Source organism: Myotis yumanensis, unplaced genomic scaffold (genome assembly GCF_028538775.1).
Source record: "Myotis yumanensis isolate MYYU_CA2020_CCGP unplaced genomic scaffold, mMyoYum1.0.hap1 SCAF_6, whole genome shotgun sequence".
Classification (NCBI taxonomy): domain Eukaryota; kingdom Metazoa; phylum Chordata; class Mammalia; order Chiroptera; family Vespertilionidae; genus Myotis; species Myotis yumanensis.
In genome coordinates this window covers 53,320,131-53,340,168 of record NW_027223757.1, presented here as the reverse complement: position 1 = coordinate 53,340,168, position 20,038 = coordinate 53,320,131, and the positions used below count along the sequence as shown (strand labels likewise).

General features: G+C 38.2%; 2 protein-coding genes across 5 annotated transcripts in view; one reads left to right on the top strand and one right to left on the bottom strand.

Annotated features, from left to right (window-relative positions):
• The window catches only part of RARS2 (arginyl-tRNA synthetase 2, mitochondrial), a 62,769-nt gene extending 45,024 nt beyond the window's left edge, over positions 1–17,745 (bottom strand). Inside the window, exons 1-5 of one of the 2 annotated variants that reach the window (XM_070418115.1) lie at positions 17,665–17,745; positions 13,911–13,984; positions 8,755–8,854; positions 7,297–7,380; positions 4,938–4,976 (exon numbers count right to left, since the gene is read on the bottom strand). In XM_070418115.1, coding sequence (XP_070274216.1) covers positions 4,938–4,976; positions 7,297–7,380; positions 8,755–8,854; positions 13,911–13,984; positions 17,665–17,700 — 333 coding nt within the window. In that variant the 5' untranslated portion in view covers positions 17,701–17,745. The remainder of the gene's footprint in view (positions 1–4,937; positions 4,977–7,296; positions 7,381–8,754; positions 8,855–13,910; positions 13,985–17,664) is intronic. The other variant, XM_070418116.1, reaches the window with a different exon arrangement.
• A 127-nt stretch (positions 17,746–17,872) lies between these two features.
• Positions 17,873–20,038, top strand: part of ORC3 (origin recognition complex subunit 3) — a 57,903-nt gene continuing 55,737 nt past the window's right edge. For 2 of the 3 annotated variants that reach the window (XM_070418112.1, XM_070418111.1), the window contains exon 1: positions 17,873–17,933. In XM_070418112.1, coding sequence (XP_070274213.1) covers positions 17,910–17,933 — 24 coding nt within the window. In that variant the 5' untranslated portion in view covers positions 17,873–17,909. The remainder of the gene's footprint in view (positions 17,934–20,038) is intronic. The other variant, XM_070418113.1, reaches the window with a different exon arrangement.

Genomic DNA, 20,038 nt, shown 5'->3' with positions numbered 1-20,038 from the left:
GCCCAAGGACACAGAGATAAAATATTAATAAATATATAGACATTAAAGAAAATAGTGTCTGTCATACACTAAGGGCCTATTAAATGTTAATTACTCCAAGAATATGGGCAACAAGAAGACTGCAAGTGGGGAGGTAAACAGTGAGAAGAAATTCATTCTCAAGATTATTCTAAAGTTAAAGTCTAAGCATCTTTTTCATTTTCCATTCCTTTTTATGTAATGGATGGTAGACTCCATAAATGGTAATAGCAATAAGTTAGAATTCTCTTTTACAAGTGACTCTCCATTTGTTGATTTCTCTGGCACAAACAAAAAAATAACTAGTCAAAACTATCTTATATGCTTCACTTCCAAACATTCCTTTAACAATTTGACTTATCTGCCACCTGGAGCTCTTTTCCTCTACTGTTTCACTGAAAGTACTCTCCAAATCAAAATTCCAAATGCCAAACCTAAATGAATGCTTAAATTTTATTATATTACTTTTATGAATATTCTTTTGTAAAATGAACAAATAAACAATTAAGATAAGGCTAAAGTCTAGAGTTCCTTTTCATCATCCACCCTAACCTCCTAGGTCCCTTCCGGCCTTCTCGAGGGTAACCACTTTCTTTCTTTCTTTTTTTTTAAAATATATTTTATTGATTTTTTTTTAGAGAGGAAGGGAGAAGGAGAGGTATAGAGTTAGAAACATCGATGAGAGAGAAACATTGATTCAGCTGCTTCCTGCACACTCCCTACTGGGGATGTGCCCGCAACCAAGGTACATGCCCTTGACCAGAATCGAACCTGGGACCCTTCAGTCCGCAGGCCGACGCTCTATCCACTGAGACAAACCGGTCAGAGCAGGGTAACCACTTTCATACACCATCTTAGCTGATAATTACTTTCTTCTCCTTGCAAATATCCTTCCTCCTTGATTGTAATGACATCGCTCTACGGATTTTTACTTCTCAGTTTCCTCTGTAGGTTCCTCTTCCACTGTCTGTCCCCCCCACTCCCCACCCTGTACTACTTCCTTGCTTCCAGCTCCTTACTTTACACATCTCCTAGGTAGGAATTGCTGACACTTCAACTACTACTTACCTAACAAAATCTCTCCTGTGCCACAGAGTGATATATACAGCTCAGGATTAACTGTTTAACTATTAAAACTAAATTTCATTAGTGTAATACCAAAAATCATCACATGTACCAGCTGTGGTACACATAACATACCATGAAAAATGATTACATAGAAAAAGCTAACACTCTTTATGCAGAGCATATAAGGCCTTTCACAGTATATAATTTCCTATCTTCTCCCATACCATCCTGTGTGCAAAACATAATCATCTGCTGATTTCCAGACAATGCCATGTTCTTGACTGCTTGCACTCTGGCCCAAGCGGTCCTCTTTGCCTGGAATGCCTGCCCTTGTACCTCCCAGGTATATTCTTCTTCATTTTTACCCCAATTCAAAGTTATCTCCTCTCACCTCAAGATAGACCTAAGTGTACGTTTTTTTTAGACTGGATTACAACTTTAATTTTGTTTTATTTCTTAAAGTATTACAAAGAGTATTATACATGTCTCCTTCCCCCCCCCGCCTTGACATTCCCCTGGCCTCTCCCACCCCCCAGTGTCTTGTGTTCATTGGTTATTCTTATATGCATGTATACAAGTCCTTCGGTTGATCTCCTACCCTCCACCCCCACCCTCCCCAGGCTTCCCACTGTAGTTTGACAGTCTGCTCAATGCTTCTCTGCCTCTGTATCCATTTTTGTTCATCAGTCTATAATGGTCCTTATTATCCATAAATGAGTGAGATCATGTGGTATTTTTCTCGGCTTCACAGGGACCGTCTCAGTCTCACAGGGACCGTCTCAGTCTCACAGGGGCCATCTCAGTCTCACAGGGGCCGTCCCAGCCTCAGAGGGGCCATCTCAGCCTCACCGGGACCGTCTCAACCTCACCGGGGCCATCTCAGCAACACGAAGTTTGGCATTCTGTCTTTTGTTGGGCAGCTCCTTGCTCGACAAAATCTCCAGGTGTTCTTGGTGGCTGAATATCTGGTATGCTTGCTTGGATTTCGTTTTCTACTAAGTGCACAGACTGCTTGTCTGCCGTCTCCCAGCGTCCCATGTGAGACTGGACCTGGTGGACCTGTTTGTGCGTTTGCTGGTATATCGGTTCCACGTTGCCAGCTCAGCCGGGTCCGGCTCCGGCTCCCTCCGAACCTGATTCTGCTTCTTGAGTGTGTCCCTTATGTATATGAGGAGTTGAAATCTGCAGTCTGCTGGGTTGGGCTGCAAAAACACAGGTGGTTCCTTTTGTGCCACAGGCACAGCTTGGGTGGGGATGTAAATTGAGTAGGGCCGGGTCTCTGGGAATCACCAGGGCGGAGCAAGGGGCAATGGCGTCTCCGCGACTCCTCACCTCTCCGTGACTCTGCGTCTCCGCGTCCCGAGTGCCGGCGAGCACCTCCGCGAGAAAGCCGCCCTCCCTCTCCGACCCGTTGCAAGGCCGTCCCGCCTCTCCTCATTGGGGTCTGGGACCTCAGAATCCTGCCCTAAAAAAGCTCAGTGGATTCGAGAGTCTGCAACCCCTTCAGATTGAAAAAAACCGCGCATCCATTTGCAGCCCGCCTGGCACGCGACTCTGCACCTCTGTTCTTGGCGAATCACCAGGGCGGAGCAAGGGGCAATGGCGTCTCCGAGACTCCTCTCGACTCCCAGTCCCCAAGTGCAGGTGAGCAGCTCCGCGAGAAAACCACCCTCGCTCTCTGACCCATTGCAAGGCCGTTGCCTCTCCCCATAGGGGTCTGGGACCTCAGAATCCTGTCCCAAACAAGCTCAGTGGATTCGAGAGCCTGCAACCCCTTCCGATTAAAAAAAACCGCGCATCCAGTTGCAGCCCTCCTGGCGTGCGACTCCATGCCTCCGTTCTTGGAGCCTCTGCACAACCTACTCAGTCTCAACGCTCTTCTTTCTTTCCTTCCAATTGCAGAGCTTCCAGTGGGCCAGCTTTCCCATGGTTCTGAATGATAGCTGTTTGTCTTATAGTTGGTAGTCTCGATGTTGTTGTGAGAGGCAGCACGCACAGGTCTGTACCTTACGCCGCCATCTTAGTTCTTCCCCTGGATTGCAACTTTAAACGCCTCCATGATATTAGCCATCTTAACACACTGTATGCGGGTAGCTTTCATCAGGCGCTAACAGGTGGCGCGGGCCATTTTTGCTAATTTTTTTGCGCAAATGGCAACGTTCAGTAAAATTATGATAACTTTAGTTTACGTATTTATACGTTACCCGCATTCTACTGCTAGTCTATAAAAAAAAAAAGTATTTTAAGACGGCTCCCGCGGAGTACGCGCAATTCACGCGAGCCGACTTAACTCGTTTCCCGCAACCCAAGTGATATTATCATACCCATCACACATTACACCGTTTTTTATGCTTTTCTTTCTCTCTTAATATTTTTTTTTTATTGATTTCAGAGAGGAAAGGAGAGGGAAAGAGAGATAGAAACATCAATGATGAGAGAGAATCATTGTTAGGCTGACTCCTGCATGCCCCTCACTGGGGACTGAGCCCTCAACCTGGGCATGTGCCTTTGACCGGAATCAAACCTGGGATCCTTCAGTCCGCAGGCTGACGCTCTATCCACTGAGCCAAAATGGCTAGGCCTATGCTTTTCTTTTTTTATTGTAAGTTCCTAAAAGGCAGGATCTATGTAGATTTCTATAATATAGTCCCTGATAAATAATAAGCAGGAGGCTTATTAAATTAGTGGCCACACAGAAGAAAACTATTAACTATAGAATGTCAGTGAGCTAGTAAAGTTTCCTTATATTCCAATAGATGAACAAGCTAGAGGCCAATTCATTCATCAATAAGAATGTCTAAATGTAAAATGTACTCAGTAAACTTAGGTGCATAATGAGTTTATAATAAAAAATTAAATCTTTCAAAGGTTTTACTTTTTGGAATGCTTTAGCAAATTAATATTTTAATTGGCTGACATTTTTTGTTTGTCTATCACCATCACTTTTCCTGTGGATGACTTTTGTCATTTTATCTAAATCTGCTGGTTGCTATTTCTGTACAGCTCTCAACAGGATTTGTAAACAAGCTACCACTAACTATTTGTCTAGTCAATTCTTTGTAGAGAAGTGTTTAATTATTCATTCTTTCCGTGTGTTCAGCCAACTGGCACTACACATGACTTAAATGCATCCTGACTGCCTACTGACAAACTTAATTAGTCAAATAATGAGCAGAATTAGAACCACTTAAATTAGTATCATTTTTTCTTCTTCTCAAGTCTTGATAAAGTATACAAAGTTGAATTTGGCAAATAAAAAAAATGCATGTGTACATGTAAAATAAAATGTCATCCACTGTATTTCTAGGGTACACCTAAAAAACAGGATTTTGTTTGCCCTTTTCCTAGTTAAACTCTTATTTTCTTTTTTCTCTCCCTAGATTGAATTAATTATTACTCAAAGTTATAGTTTCTCTTGAAAGTCATCCTTTAGCTACTAACAGGTGGGAAGTTTGGTAAAAGTGATAGCTCTTCACAGTGTATGAACTGGTCACATAATCTTCTAGCTTTGAAAATTTATGGTCTAGTCCCACATATCTGGCAGTTTCTATTGCCTTTAATTTCATATTTTAGCCTCCTACCCTTGAGAATGATTTATATGAAGAGATTTTAAGCCACTATGTGTGATCCAAACTTAAGCTAACATTTAATCATCCCTGGTGCTGCCAGTGCTAATAATTCAATTGCAATTCATGGACAGGTAATGTTTCATTCCGTCTAAGTTTATACACGTGTAAGCAATGACAAATTCACAATTCTCTGCTTGAGGAGTAAATTCTGGACATAGATCATTGGCTACATGTCAATCTTGCCAACTCTAAAACGTAAAAAAAAAAGGAAAAAAGACTTACAATGGTCCTAAAATGGTTGAATTTTTTTCTTGACATGATCTGAAAAATTCATTAGACATGCAAATGATCACTGTTGAAATTAGACTTTGAGCAAAGAAGTATTATCATTTAAAAATTATAATTTAAATTAAAAAAAGGCAAAAAAAAAATCTAGAGCTACTGCCATTGGTTGATAAAATATAGAAGAGGCCCCCAAAGAGACTATTTCCCAATACGTTCACACAAGCCATTTGTAATTATGATTGTATTGCCAATAAAAATGATGCTCTGTTAATAAAAAAAATTATAATTTATAAACACAGGTACATTCAATATTCTTTTCTTAGTCTATGGGTGTTCACTGCTCTAGGATGTATCTTTACTGTGACACTGAGAAGGGCTATGTGAGCAATCTGCTCATTCCTTTAAAACAAAAATCACAATAAGATCCAGATTCTCAAGGCCCTAAATCTTATTCCCTCCGTTGTCAACTGAGAAGAATTTGGGAATATTTTTAATAAGCAAGCAAATGGGCATCCTTAAACCAGAGAAAATCTATTTAATTGTAATAAAGCATGAAAATCCATGGCCATTAAAATTTTAAATTATTAATATATGCTGTGCTTTAAAATACAAATCACATCTCTTTCAGCTAAGCCAGCTGTAAAGGCAAACTCCATCTACCACAGTACATTTTCCCATCTTAGAAAAAACAAAAGCAGTACAATATTGCTGCCTACCAAATGGCCTAAAGTTTGGTAGGCACTTTGGTGAGCTGTATTTATACTTCAATAAAATTAAGTCAACAATTAGAAAAGTCACTAATTCAAAAAATGGTAAATTAGACTCACTGGTTTGCTTAATTGACATGAAATGTTATCAAGAGCCCAGCATGTTGTAGACACTTTGTAAAAAGCTCAAAAAAAATTGTTCCTTCTTGTCCTTGTGACTGATTATGGTTAACTAATTTACCTTGAAGTAAGAGTGAAAAAAGATAAAAGAAAAAAATTAAAAGATCTAGAGACAAGTATAAAACACTATCTCTCTTTCAGTGAAAAAATATATTACTAGAAATTTTGGTTTTATAGTTATTTTCAGTTCAAGAGGCAGCATTTAGTAAGCCCTACCAACTCAATACTGTTGTGATTTGTTTTTTGTTTTTTTTTTACATACTATACCCGTGGCTGGCAAACTGTGGCTCGTGAGCCCGGCTCTTTGGCCCCTTGAGTGTGGCTCTTCCACAAAATACCATGTGCAGGCGTGAACGTACAGTGCGATTGAAACCTCCTGGCCCATGCACAGAAGTCAGTATTTTGTGGAAGAGCCACACTCAAGGGGCCAAAGAGCCATGTATGGCTCGCGAGCCGCAGTTTGCCGACCACTATACTACACCAAAGCCTGCATTATGATAAGTTTTAATGTTTGAGATGAGATTCTCAACAAAAGGTCTCATACCACTGCCTATCCAGAATTACATGTCCTCCATGGCCTTACTCATGTGAGACCTAATTCCTCTATGCGATTTCCCCAACCCTCCAGGCCATCCTGATTTTTCCATCTTTGATCTTTCTTATGCTTATTGTACCAATCATCTTTATTAATTATTGTTGTTTTTTTTAAAATAATCTCATTTTTTATTGATCTTAGAAAGAGGGAGGAAGAGAGAAACATTGATTAGTTGCTTCCTGCACTCAGCATGTGCCCTGACCAGAGATCAAACCTGCAACCTGGGTATGTGCCCTGATCTGGAATTGAACCCACCACCTCTTGGTGTACAGGACAACACTCTAACCAACTGAGCCACACTGGCCAGGACTATTTATTGTTTTTATTGTTTTTAAAAAAGCTGTCTTATGGTTGCATTTGTATAATTCTTATGCTTCCTACAGAATACAGGCTACCAGAGAGCAGAAACCAGTAGTACCTTTCTTACATTTGATACAGAGCCCATTACTTCATTCAATAATAATTATCTCACATCTACTACATGCCAGGCATTGTGCTAGGAACTGGGGATTTAATAGTGAGTGAGAAAAGCAGAAACTATAAGCCCTAATGGAAATTAGAGTTTAAAGGCAACAGACATTAATCAAATAAAAAGAATGTAAAAGGAACTATGGTAAATTCTACAAGGAGAGATGTACAGTGCTATGAGAGTGTACAAATGAAGGTGTCAGAAGACCACTGCCCAGGAAATATCAAGATCTGAAGGATAAGCAGGAGTTAACATGGGGTGGCATTCCAGGCAAAGGCATTAGAATGTGCATAAGTTCTGAGGCAAGAGGAGGCACAATAAGTTTAAGAACTGGAGGGAGACCACTGTAGCTAAAAAAGAGAGAGTGAGTGAAGATGCAAGAGCTAAAACATAACCCATTCTTACCTTTGTTAATAGTTCTCTGTTTATTTTGAAATTTACAGTCCCTTGACCAGTGCTGATTTCAGTCACCACTGTATCACATTTTAGCTGAAAAGATAACAGATCAAGTAAAAGAGCTATATTATAAAGTAAGCCCAATGAGAGTTGTAGTTCTAAAATTATCAGATTTTCAACTGTCTAAAGGCAAAAGGTGCATGATCTCTCTGTCTTCATATCTAGACGTGGGCCTTAGCCAGTCCCTTCAAATCAATCATTCTATTTGGGTAAACATGTTTTCTTCTTTACTGATTAGAATACTATTCTGTATTCCAAGTCTCTTCCTTTTTCTCATTCCCTTGCCTCAAATTCTCCATCTGACATGGAAGAGAGAGAGCACCACTTTACTCCCACCCCTATGTACCCTGACATGCAATGAACTCTTTTTTTTTTTTTTTTTTTTGCAATGAACTCTTTTTATCTCACCCACCTGTTGCAAAAGCCACAGAACAAGACATTATGTCAGGGCCTATGCTAAAGCACTTGTGTCAACACATAAATGTAAATAACTTACTTTGTCTTCAGTGAATATGCCTTAAAATTTTAACCAACTAGATATTCAAAGCACCTGATATACCCATGGACCTTGAAAAAACACTTGTCACTAAAGAATCACTTGTTTTTATTTTGACACTAAATATTGTAATTAGGATGATTCTATTCTTGGTTTACTTCCTGATAAAAATCTGGGGTGGTTTTTGATCAAATAAATACTAAGCTACCAAAGCTCCTTTATCACACTCATTCTTTAAGCATCCTTTTCTATGATAATGACTTCCATTGTTCCAATTCTTCAGGGTACCCACACACCTCTTTTGTAATAACCTTATTTAAAAAAAAAAAACAACAAAAAACTTGTCCAACACCTGCCTTTTCTGGTGGTATTATACTAACAACTTGGTCATTCTCTACAATCCTTTCAATTTCTCTTTTAGGTACCAAATTCATCACAGAAATTAGAAATGAAAGAGGTTTATTAAATCATCTAACCACTTTGTCTCTGCAATCATAATTCTATTGCAATCTAATAATTTCTTCTCATATTTTAATGTTCATTTTCTCAGAAACTCATTTTAAGAAGTGCAACCCACTGCTCTAATTTATCAACTTGTTCTCCTAAATTCAGAAGTTCAACCAGCTTCAATCTGTAAATTTAATTAACACTTCAGTCCTCCTGTAAGTAGTTAATAAAAAAAACTGAACAATGTCAGCTCAAGAAGAATGCTCTATAACTAACTTGAAAAATCATACTAATCTTATAGTACATGGCTAAATGAATTTAAATTATGTTTTTCAAGGTGCTTTCAACAAAGAAACATTATTAAATTCATTACTATGGCTGAGATAACCTGCAGAGTATTTTTTTTTCTTTAAAATAATAACTGTATTATAAAGTTAAAAAAAAAGGTAATAGTGCTAAAGTACCTTCTCTGCCAGTTGTGTGGCTTGAACTTGAATATCTGGTCTTGAATAGTCATTGTTCCCCAACAGAGAATCCACAGAAAGCTGGAAATCAGCTACTTCTCTAAAGAAGTAGGGAAAAACTGTTATTACCCTACAAACATTATTAATATAACAAAAAAAGATTAATCATTATGAGTTTCCCACATTGACATAATTTTATAAGAAAAAGGTATTATGCTTTTAATATAAAGTAATTAGAAATATCATCACCTTATATTTTAGAACTTTATCTTTTATCATCTTATGAAATTCTTCCTCTTCTATTACCTAATTGTAGCTTCGTAATATCTCTGTGAGATAGGAAGAGCAGCCACTTTGGAAAAAATTAAGACCTGACTTGTTAGAAAGTAAGCACATGAGTGTTTATTACATTGTTTTCTATAAATTTTTCTGTAGGTTTACAATAGGTCAAAGTGCAAAATAATTTTAATTGATATAGTAACATCTACATAATTACCCATATTGAATATCTGATATTTAGTAAGAAACCAGAGAATGAGAATCTATGGGCAGAGTAAGTGGGTTAAACCACTGTCTAGAGCGGCTAGCCCACTCTCATTGACACAAAAGACACATTTCAGAGGGCCACAAGTGACTCCGTTCTTATCACTCTTCAGATTAGAGATGTGCCTAAAAAATCCTGTGTATCTTTCGTTTAACAGCACATTAACGAACCTAGTCAACAATGACCATTGAGAATTTTCCTGAGCCTTAATCCATTATCCAGCAGCCTAGTGTGAATTATATTTACCTACCCAAACTCATCTACTGACATTTAAGCTGTAACTACAAACCCAAGTTCATCTATTAATCAGTGTCTGTGTGATCTTCAGTATGTTGCTTAAACCTCCTTTGTAACCTCAGTATAATGGTAATAATAGTACCTACTTCAGAGTGTTGCTGAAAAATTAAATTCTAGTTAAATAATACTGATCTTAATTCTGATGTTAAATAAAAATGTTTAATAGTACCAGTATTGAGCCCTGGGAATTATTCTGTTATAGTTCTTCAGTAGCTTGGTTGGCAAACTGTACTCTATTTTTTTTTCTAAGACTATTCTCTAATGATAAAATGACAATTTGATTTTCTAAAGATTAATTTTAACTCTGGAAACTCACATAAGGTCTAGATGTATTTATTTTACCTATTTTTTCCAAAAGACTCTGACAGCCTAGTCAAATATTTGTGCTAATAATGTGGGACATTGAAAATATAAATTTAACAAAATGGGAATAACACACAAACATAAAGATTTTTTTCATGAAAAAATATTAAATTAAAATAAAATCCATATAAACAATGTAAATTGAAATTATACAGATTTGAATATACCAAAGATTAAACTATGATTTTTTTAAAAAGGAGACATATGTAATACTTTCAACAATAAAGATTTAAAAAAGCTATGATTTTTAACATGCAGCAAGGATAATTTATAAAAGGTTAAATATGATCATAAACCTATAGGGGGCTCTCAAAACATCTAGGAAACACAGAGGTCACATGATTTTCTATAGATAGTTATTTAAAATCATGAATACAATTTTATTCTAGACATGAATAATAAAGTAGTTCAATTGAATTTAAAAATTTTATTATTTCAATAGAATCATGACAAATATTCCCAATTAGTTCAGTGATAGAAGGACACATTTTAAAACACCACCTTTTTAGACTATTAAAAATGATGAACAATCATTTGTTAAACTAGGAATATTTAAAACATGAATTCTGAAATTATGTGAAGGGTTATTTGGCAGTAAAAAAGACCCAAAAGAAAAATAAATGCTTTAAGGAGGTAGGTGGAACTCAACCAGACTTGACCTCTTTTACCATTTTCCCTTTGGGGAGCTTTCAATTATATAGCCACAAGGAACTTTTGCTTTGTCTATTTGAAGACGTATTCTTAAATGTGAATTATGTAAAAAGTCTGAAAACATTCTAAACGTCCAAAGGGGAGCATTAGAGTATTAATTAGCTATTGTTAAAAGTGATACTTATAAAAAAAAAAGACTGATGTCAAGGGAAAGAATTAAAAATTATACATACAGTTTTATGACTATGTTTTGTGGCTTTTTAAAAAATATATTTTTATTGATTTCAGAGGGAAAGAGAGAGATGGAAACATCAATGATGAGAGAGAATCTTGATTGGCTGCCTCCTGCAAGCCCACTACCGGGGATTGAGCCCAAAACTCAGCCTTGTGCTCTCACAAGGAATTGAGCCTTGACCTCCTGGGTCATAGGTCGATGCTCAGCCATGAACCACACTGGCCAGGCTATAACTATGTTTGTTTGTTTTTAAAGGCTGCAAGACATATTCGAAGAGAAAGTGTGAAAATACACCAAGTTGCTAACATCAGATGTCTCAACACAGTAAGGCTAATGGGAATTTTTTCTCTTCTTATTCTTCCTGAATCTCCTTAACATTATCTGTTTTGCTCTTGTGATAGAAAAACAAATTAAGAAAAAACTATAATACATAACATCTAGACCAGGGGTGGGCAAACTTTTTGACTCGAGGGCCACAATGGGTTCTTAAACTGGACTGGAGGGCCGGAACAAAAGCATGGATGGAGTGTTTGTGTGAACTAATATAAATTCAAAGTAAACATCATTACATAAAAGGGTACGGTCTTTTTATTTTTTTAGTTTTATTCATTTCAAACGGGCGGATCCGGCCTGCGGGCCGTAGTTTGCCCACAGCTGATCTAGACTATAAAAAGCAGTAACTGTGAAAATAACCTATTGTGAAGAAGGAGAGTGGACAGGAGTATAGATGAAACAAAACTGGCCATGAGACAATGACAGTAACTGATGGGCATGTAGGGGTCATTATAGTAATCTATTTCCTCTACTTTATTATTGTTTAAATTAAAAGAAAAGGTTTAAAAATAGCTACTTTTCCACTATTTCTGAGGAGTTTTTGTTGTGCTGGAGTGAAATCCCTAGACTTGAGTACTACTGGCTTATAATAATTATTAATCTTCTCTACTATGATCAGTATTAAATAGAAATTTCACCATAATTGACAAATTTGAACTAGTAGACCTGAGCAAATTGATTCACATCACATTGAATAAGTCACATTAACAAAAATAGTATTTCCTTTTTTTTTTTTTTACAGTTACTGAGTTGTTTTTTTTTTTTTTTTTTTTTTAATTCTTTATTGTTTAAAGTATTACATATGTCTCCTTTTTTCCCCCATTGACCTCTCCCCGGCCATTCCCACCCCCCAGCACATGCCCTAACCCCTTTACTGCTGTATCCATGGGTTATGCTTATATGCATGCATACAAGTCCTTGGGTTGCTCTCTTACCCCAAAAATAGTATTTCTTAATCTTCTGGCACTTAATAGTATTTTAGAATAAAGTTAGAATTATAGAACAGTTAGGCTTGGTTTTAGTACTGTAAAGGACACTTGGGTTTATTATGACAAAGCATTAGAAATTCCCTTTGTTTTAAATAAATATGTATAATTTTATACTTGTAGCCTAGAAAAATTTTGAGGTTCTCCCCAGTATTATTTTCTATAAATCAAAGTCTTAGCATTTCAGAGTGCTAAAGTGGAACTGCCCAAAGGAGCTCCAGGCAGGTAAAGGAAATGTTATTCACAAGATAGGCCAAGACAGTTCAGCTTATTAAAGCTCTTTGAAACATAAAATAAAAACAGAGACGTTCCCATGATTATGCAGAATGTCATTTAGAGACTTTATAAATAGGTAACTGGTTTGGAACATTACATCAGTGTATATCCTATATAATAAAAGGCTAATATGCAAATCAACCAAACAGCAGAAAGACCGGTCGCTATGATGTGCACTGACCACCGGGGGCAGACGCTCAATGCAGGAGCTGCCTCCTGGTGGTTAGTGTGCCAGAAGCCAGGCTCACAGCTGGCGAGGGCAGCGGTGGGGGTGGAAGCCTCTCTCGCCTCCGTGGCAGTGCTAAGGATGTCCAACTGCTGGCGGGAGCAGGCCTAAACCATCAGTCGGACATCCCCGGAGGGCTCCTGGACTGCAAGAGGGTGCAGGCCAGGCTGAGGGACCCCCGAGTACACGAATTTTGTGCACTGGGCCTCTAGTGTAATTATAAGTTCTCCTTGGTCAGTGGGCCTTAGAACTCAATATACAGAAAGTTGCAGCAAGCCATTTTAAAGATGCTCTCTTTCACAATGCTACATGTAGCTTTCTTTTCCTTTTCCATTTATCTCTTTGTCCTACTCTGGGAGCAAGAATATTTATCCTACTGAATCTAAAATCCTGACAAAGGGGACAAAACATAAGGACATAATGATACTGATGATTATATCTTTACATCTTTCTAAAGCTTAGGGCTTAAATGTCTAGCAAATTTCTTGTCATTATTAATTGACTGAGAGGGTATTTTATCCAAATATTAAAGTTTTCTAGTCAAATGGTAAACAAGTACCATTTAGAACAGCCGTGGGCAAACTACGGCCCACGGGCCGAATCCGGCCCGTTTGAAATGAATAAAACTAAAAAAAAAAAAAAGACCATACCCTTTTATGTAATGATGTTTACTTTGAATTTATATTAGTTCACACAAACACTCCATCCATGCTTTTGTTCCGGCCCTCAGGTCCAGTTTAAGAACCCACTGTGGCCCTCGAGTCAAAAAGTTTGCCCACCCCTGATTTAGAATGATAAAACTCACAAAGAGATAGATTTTTCCTTGCAACCAACAAGGTAAACTATTGGCTGCATGTAGTCCTAACCAAAAGTTCCCTGTAACACCAAAAGTCTCCAAATAGAGGGGAAAAAAACCTATAAAAAAAAAACTAGCAGGTAAATATTGTACAATAGTATTCAAGCATCAGGTGTATAATCTCTCCTAGTCCTTCAAAAACCCTTAGATCCTAACCATAATCTTATTTCTTTTAGTTGCTGTTACACAATTAAATTTGAACCTCATCCTGCATTCTTCTTAAAGACTTCACCATAATTACAGTTATTAGCATAAATATCAAAACAACACAAAGTTACTAAAAGGGTTAATTTTAAGGACTACTCTATAAATTGAAGAGTAACTTTCTTTTTTGGTATCTTCACAAAGTAAGCAACATTTTATATTATTACAAGTATGTTATACTTAACTCTTTTCTGGAAATTGGAACTGCAGATATTGACTTGATCAAGTTTTCTGGTGGAAGATCCAATACTCTGGAAAGCTAAAAATAAAGAAAAACAAAACAAAACAGAGCAAGATTGTTAATATATTTGTTCCAGGTTCACTGTAACAGTGTTTAGCAAAAAAAAGGAATATTGAGACACTTAACAACATAAATGAGCCTCAAATGCACTATGCTAAGTGACAATAGCCAGACTCAAAAAGCTATATAGTGGCCCTAGCTGGTTTGGCTCACTGGATAGAGCGTCGGCCTTCGGACTGAAGGGTCCCAGGTTCAATTCCAGTCAAGGGCATGTACCTTGGTTGCAGGCACATGCCCAGTAAGGGGTGTGAAGGAGGCAGCTGATCGATGCTTCTCTCTCATGGATGTTTCTAACTCTCTATCCCTCTCCCTTCCTCTCTGTAAAAAATCAATAAAAGATATTTAAAAAAAAAAGCTATATAGTGTATGATTCAATTTACTTAAAATTCCGGAAAACCCCAAACTGTAAGGATGAAGAACAGATCATGGTTTCCAGGGACTGAGGATGAGAAGAGGGTGTGACTATAAGTAACAAACATAATGTCCCCCACCCCCTCAAAAAAAGAATTTTGCATTTATAAATTTAAAAATGAGTTAATGTTTTTTCCTAAAAGAGAGATGAACCACTGAGGAATAAAAGATAATTCATTTTATTCGTTAATAAAGTATTTATTGAGTGCCTAATTTGTGCCAGGCATTGTTCTAGAAATTGGGGATATAGCAATGAACAAGAGAGATAAAAATCTCATGGCACTTAAAAATAAACAAATAAATAATGGGAGAAAAATATGATCCCTAGGCCCTATTAAAGGTTAGTTAAAACAGCAGGGGCAGGGGCATTTGTATTTTTAAGAAGTTCCTTGAATGAATATAATGCATAGCCATAGTTATGAACTATTGCCTTAGTCAATCCTATTTATTGAATGATTCTTACATGACAGGCACATCTTACATGCCTTAATTTTTCCTTGAAGTAATTCCATGACTTTCACACTATTATAGAATTTATTTCAAGAACGATGAAACTGAAATAGAGAATTTATGTAACATGCCTAAGTGAAAAAGCTCAGATGTTAACACAAGCAATCTAAAACCAGAACCTACACCCAACCCGTGTCATACATATATCCTTTCAATGAGCAATGCATGAAAAGAGTGAGATAGCAGTATTGCCATAATGAATTTAGAACTGCCTTCCTCTTTTCTCCTTGACTCCTTAATTTTTATGAAGACTTTGCAATGGACAAACCATGGCTGTTGAGGGATAAGACAAGGGAGAAATGGGGTAAATAGGAAGTAAAGAATGTAGGAAGAAATCTTCTTCAGATGTGTTTGTAACTATTCCGGAGAAGAATAAAACTAAAAGCACTGTCTCCTAACTGGTAGTATTACCTTCAAATTATAAAAAAAAAATATGTTGAATTTTACAAATATTAAAAAAAAAGTCAAAACTTGCCGACCTGGAGCTGTCATTTCTCTTTAAGATGCTCTGTACATTTTAGTTTGATTTAGTTGCCAACATATGAAAATTGGAAATTTAAAAAATAACATTGGATTGTTGTATGCATTTGTATATATGGTATAAGTCTTTGGAAAATTCAAAATTAGAACTAAATAATGTTGTTATTGCTTTATTTCTAAAATGAAGATTTTTTATATTTCCAAATCTATTTTGATATTTCTAAACATGCTAATTTTTTTAATAATTAAACCTCCAAGATTATTTTATCTGAGAAGTCATAATTTTTTTTAAAGTAATGGCTGAAAAAAATAAAGCACCATGAGCCCTTCTTGAAAAATATATTTATAAAGAAATCCAGCCAATTAAGCCATGTAACCAGGAAAAGTATTGGTAATAAGCATCTTATCCAAATCAATATAAAGTGAACAGCAGATAAGTTCTGCATATATGGCAAATAAACAGACTATGAGTGTTACAAATGAATGAGAAAGTTACCCAAACAAATTAGGAATGGTAGAGGAAAGTTATGCCAACTATAAGAGTTCTAATGTCCTCGTCTCTCACACCAGGGGTTGATATTTTCTAAATATGAAACATGAAGATTTTAAAGAAACATTCCAAATTGTATTGTTCTGCATAATCTCTTAACTGCAGAGGACTCATGTAGAAAGTACATCAATAATTCTTTGCATTGCACTTTGGTTTCTTTTTCTTTCATTAAATTCAAGCAAAACTATGTTTAATACTTCTTATTTAAAACAATATTTCAGTTATGCGTACATGGGGAATCCGAACACTATTACACTTTTAGTAGTTGGACATTTTTCATCATAAAACTTTTAAAGAAGCAAACAAACCTAAAAATAAACACTCATTACAATTTTTATAAAAAGCATATCTACCCAGTTTTTCTATCTTCCTTCCTTCTTTTTTCCTGACTTTATAAAAGTACTGCTAAGGAATTTTCACTGAAAATTAATTAGGGTTCAGATACGTAGCTTTCTGGTGACCTAACCTCATGTGGGACTAAAGCATTCACTGAGAGTAATGTATAACTAGATTCCCACATCAGAAGTGTAGCAAGGGGATTCAAAATACTGTCCTCAGCATTCTAACTTAACAGAGTAATGAATATTTATTGAGTGTATACAATGTACCAAACACAACCCCCAAGTACTACATACGGATTGATTCATTAAATCCTAATGACAATCCTATAAAGTAGCTAAATAATTTTCCAGACTTTACAAATGAGGGACAGAGAACTCACATACCTACCAGAGAAGCGGGACTTAAACCCACATGTCCTCATGGTCAGTGTTCTTAATCACTATACCAATGGCTCCCACCTTGGCTGCACATTGGAATGACCCAGGGATCTTTAGAAAACACTGATGCAAACATTCTCATTTAACTAGCACAGGATGGGGTGTGAGGAACAGGATGTTAGTAAGTTCTTGTGTTGATTGTAATGTGCAGAGAAGTGTGGGGACCACAGCACACTATACCTTTCTGCCTCCTGGCCGTCCTTGGTTAGCAGTTATCAAGCCTGGATGAACATCAACATCACCTGATAGAACTTCAAGCCCCGCCCCGACGCGGGGGGCCTGGGCTTGGGTATTTTTTAAGGGTCCTCGGGTGACCGCAGTCTGCAGCCAAGGTTGAGAACCACTGCTTAGGGGGACACCAGTTGCCCTCCCAGTTAACAATCAGGACTAATTACCACCTAGGGATTCAGAGGGCAAGAAGGCAGAACTATTTCCCCAGAACTTCCTTTTTACTCTAAGAACCCTCAGTTTTCCTTCCTTCAGAACACTCTGGCTACTGCACGGCTCTATCTTCGGTTTACAAACCCTAAGACCCTTGAATAAGCCTTGATCTTTCATTCCAGCCAAAGCCTCCTGATTTCACTAGGTCCACGTTCATTTCTGTGGGGTCTAATCATGGCCCCGTGACTTCCCCACCCAGATAAGGCGTATAAAGCTGTAGGGTGGGAAGGCGTGAGGGAAGCCGCGCGTGCCTCTCCAAGTTTACTTTTCACCCTGAAGGCTGGTCCGAGCCGCACGCCCGACCCTCCACTGGGTTTGCCTCCGCAGCGGAGGCATCTCCGGAGGACGGTGAGGAAGCGGCAGCAACAAGCGGGGTTTCCTCAGAACCCGCCCGTCCGCTGACTGAGGACGGGCCCACCGCGGTGAGACGGCTTCGGGGGCGCGGGGCTCCGTTCCTGGGACCGTACCTGACAGGCGATGGACCTGCGGAAGCCGCACGCCATGTCTACTTCCACGTAGTGCGTCCCCGAGGTTCCAGACGGAGCCACGCCCCGCCCTCCTCTGAAGCCCCGCCTCCACGCGCCGGAAGCCCGCCTCGAGGGTGATGCCAGCCAATCAAGAAGCCCAGTGGCTCGTCACTAACCTCTGCCCTGCTGCCGCGAAGGAGCGCGGGAAATCCCGAGTTTCTGGATGCCATTCTGCCGCTGGGACCATGGCCACCTCCTCGGTGTCCAAGGTACGCGGGGGCGGGCGGCCACGAAGACTCCGCCGCAGCCTCATCCCCTTTCGGGGAAGGCACGGAGCGGAGGTTACCTGGGCCTCGGTGTACCGACTTCAGGGGAAGGTGGCGGTCGGAGCTGAGATCTTGGCTCCCGGTCCGGTTCAGGCCAACTTTGGGGAGCGAATACGCCCGCCCGCCTGCCTTAGTGTTTTGGCTAGGAGGATTTTTAAATTCTGGTTTGTGGAGGTCGACTGTCCGGAGGATGGGCCCCAGTCAGCCGTCCTCTTTCTTTCCTTCTCAAATGTTTATTGTGCCAAACACTCCATGCGGTACCAGGATACAGGGGTTAACAAAATAGACTCAGTGTTTGCCCTGCAGAAACACATTAAGCACGGATAAACTGACCACAAACTGTGATAAATGTGAGCAAGAAAGCAAGTTCTAAGCGGGAGAGCAGAAGAGCTAGAAGAACCTAGATTGCCCGAGGTCGGGGAAGGCCTTTGGAGAAAGGCATTTGAGCTGAGACCTGAAAAGTGAGAAGTTAGGTAAAGGAGTGGGGAGTGGGCGGGGGGTGGAGGGTGTTCGCAAAGAGAATATGTTCTTTGGTCCAGAAGATAGAAATAAAATGGCATATTAAATAAAGGAGTTGAAAAATCTGTATAATTAGAGAGTAGAAATAGAAAAGGGAGCCTTATGAAAAGTAGCGTACGGGTGTGTGTGTGTGTGAGGAGATCATACAGATCTCATACTGGCTGCTTAGATGGCCAGGGATTGCAAGACATGGTATAGTTGGTAAGAAAATGAACTGTATATTAATAAACACTGACTTTACAATCATTCAAAGTGTGGATATCTTTTTGGGGGGACACCTGTGTTTCTAGAAAAAGTCATCTCAGGATATTTGCACTGCTAAAGACAGCAGTGTAAATATAAAGTGGCCATTTGGATTACAGGATCCAAAGTGAGAACTTTGCCCTATATGCTCTTGTATCTGCAGCTAATGGAACTATTTAAAATACACATACATGTTTAGAAAAATCATGTGGTACCACGACATGAGTTATCAGCTGTTAAAGTATATATACATTTTTTTGGAGTCACCCTATATTTTTTTTTTACTTTTTCATTTTCCACAGAAATGGCAATCTTAAGAAGCTGTCCATGCTTTAGGATTGTGAGAATAAACATAGGACCAGTAGCTTGGGGACTATATATCACTAATCAAATAATAACGTGAAATTAAATGTAGCTAGGAAATTACCAGGGATATTACTTGGCAAGCATTTCTATATACTGATTGCCTAGTGTATATGTTAACACTGTCCTAAACATTGGGAAAATGATCATGAACTAAATGCAATCTGTGCTCTGAAGACACTCAGAAACTATTTAGGGAGACAAACCTTAAATAACTATGATGCAGAGTGAAAGTGATTAAAAATAAAGATATTCAAGTCCTATGAGATCTTAGGAGAAGGAATAATTCTAACTAGAGTGGCTGAGTTTGAGTTGATCTGTAATAGATAAATGAATATGTATTTATCAGATGAAGAAAGGTGAAACAATAACAGCCCAAATTATCTATTTCCCATCATGATTCTATAGTTGGAGTTTAATTAAATAACAAATACTTATTTTGAGATGGAGAGCATCACTATTTTATATCTTCTTGATCTTCATTTTAATGTATACTAATGTAATTTCTCTAAGTATTATAAAAATGGAATCTTTCTGCATTTAAATTTCATCAGAGTTTATTTTCTTTGTCTGTCTCGTAGATCAGGTCCCAAAGAACATAATCAAAGATCATGAGCATCCCATGAGAAGGAAGAGAAAGAAATGGATAGTCCTTGTATTGTTTAAGAATTTTCCTTCTATAACTCAGATAGAAAAGAAACACCTTTTTTTAAAAATATATATATTTTATTGATTTTTTACAGAGAGGATGGGAGAGGGATAGAGAGTTAGAAACATCGATGAGAGAGAAACGTCTATCAGCTGCCTCCTGCACGCCCCCTACTTGGGATGTGCCCGCAACCAAGGTACATGCCCTTGACCGGAATCGAACCTGGGACCCTTGAGTCCGCAGGCCGATGCTTTATCCGCTGAGCCAAACCGGT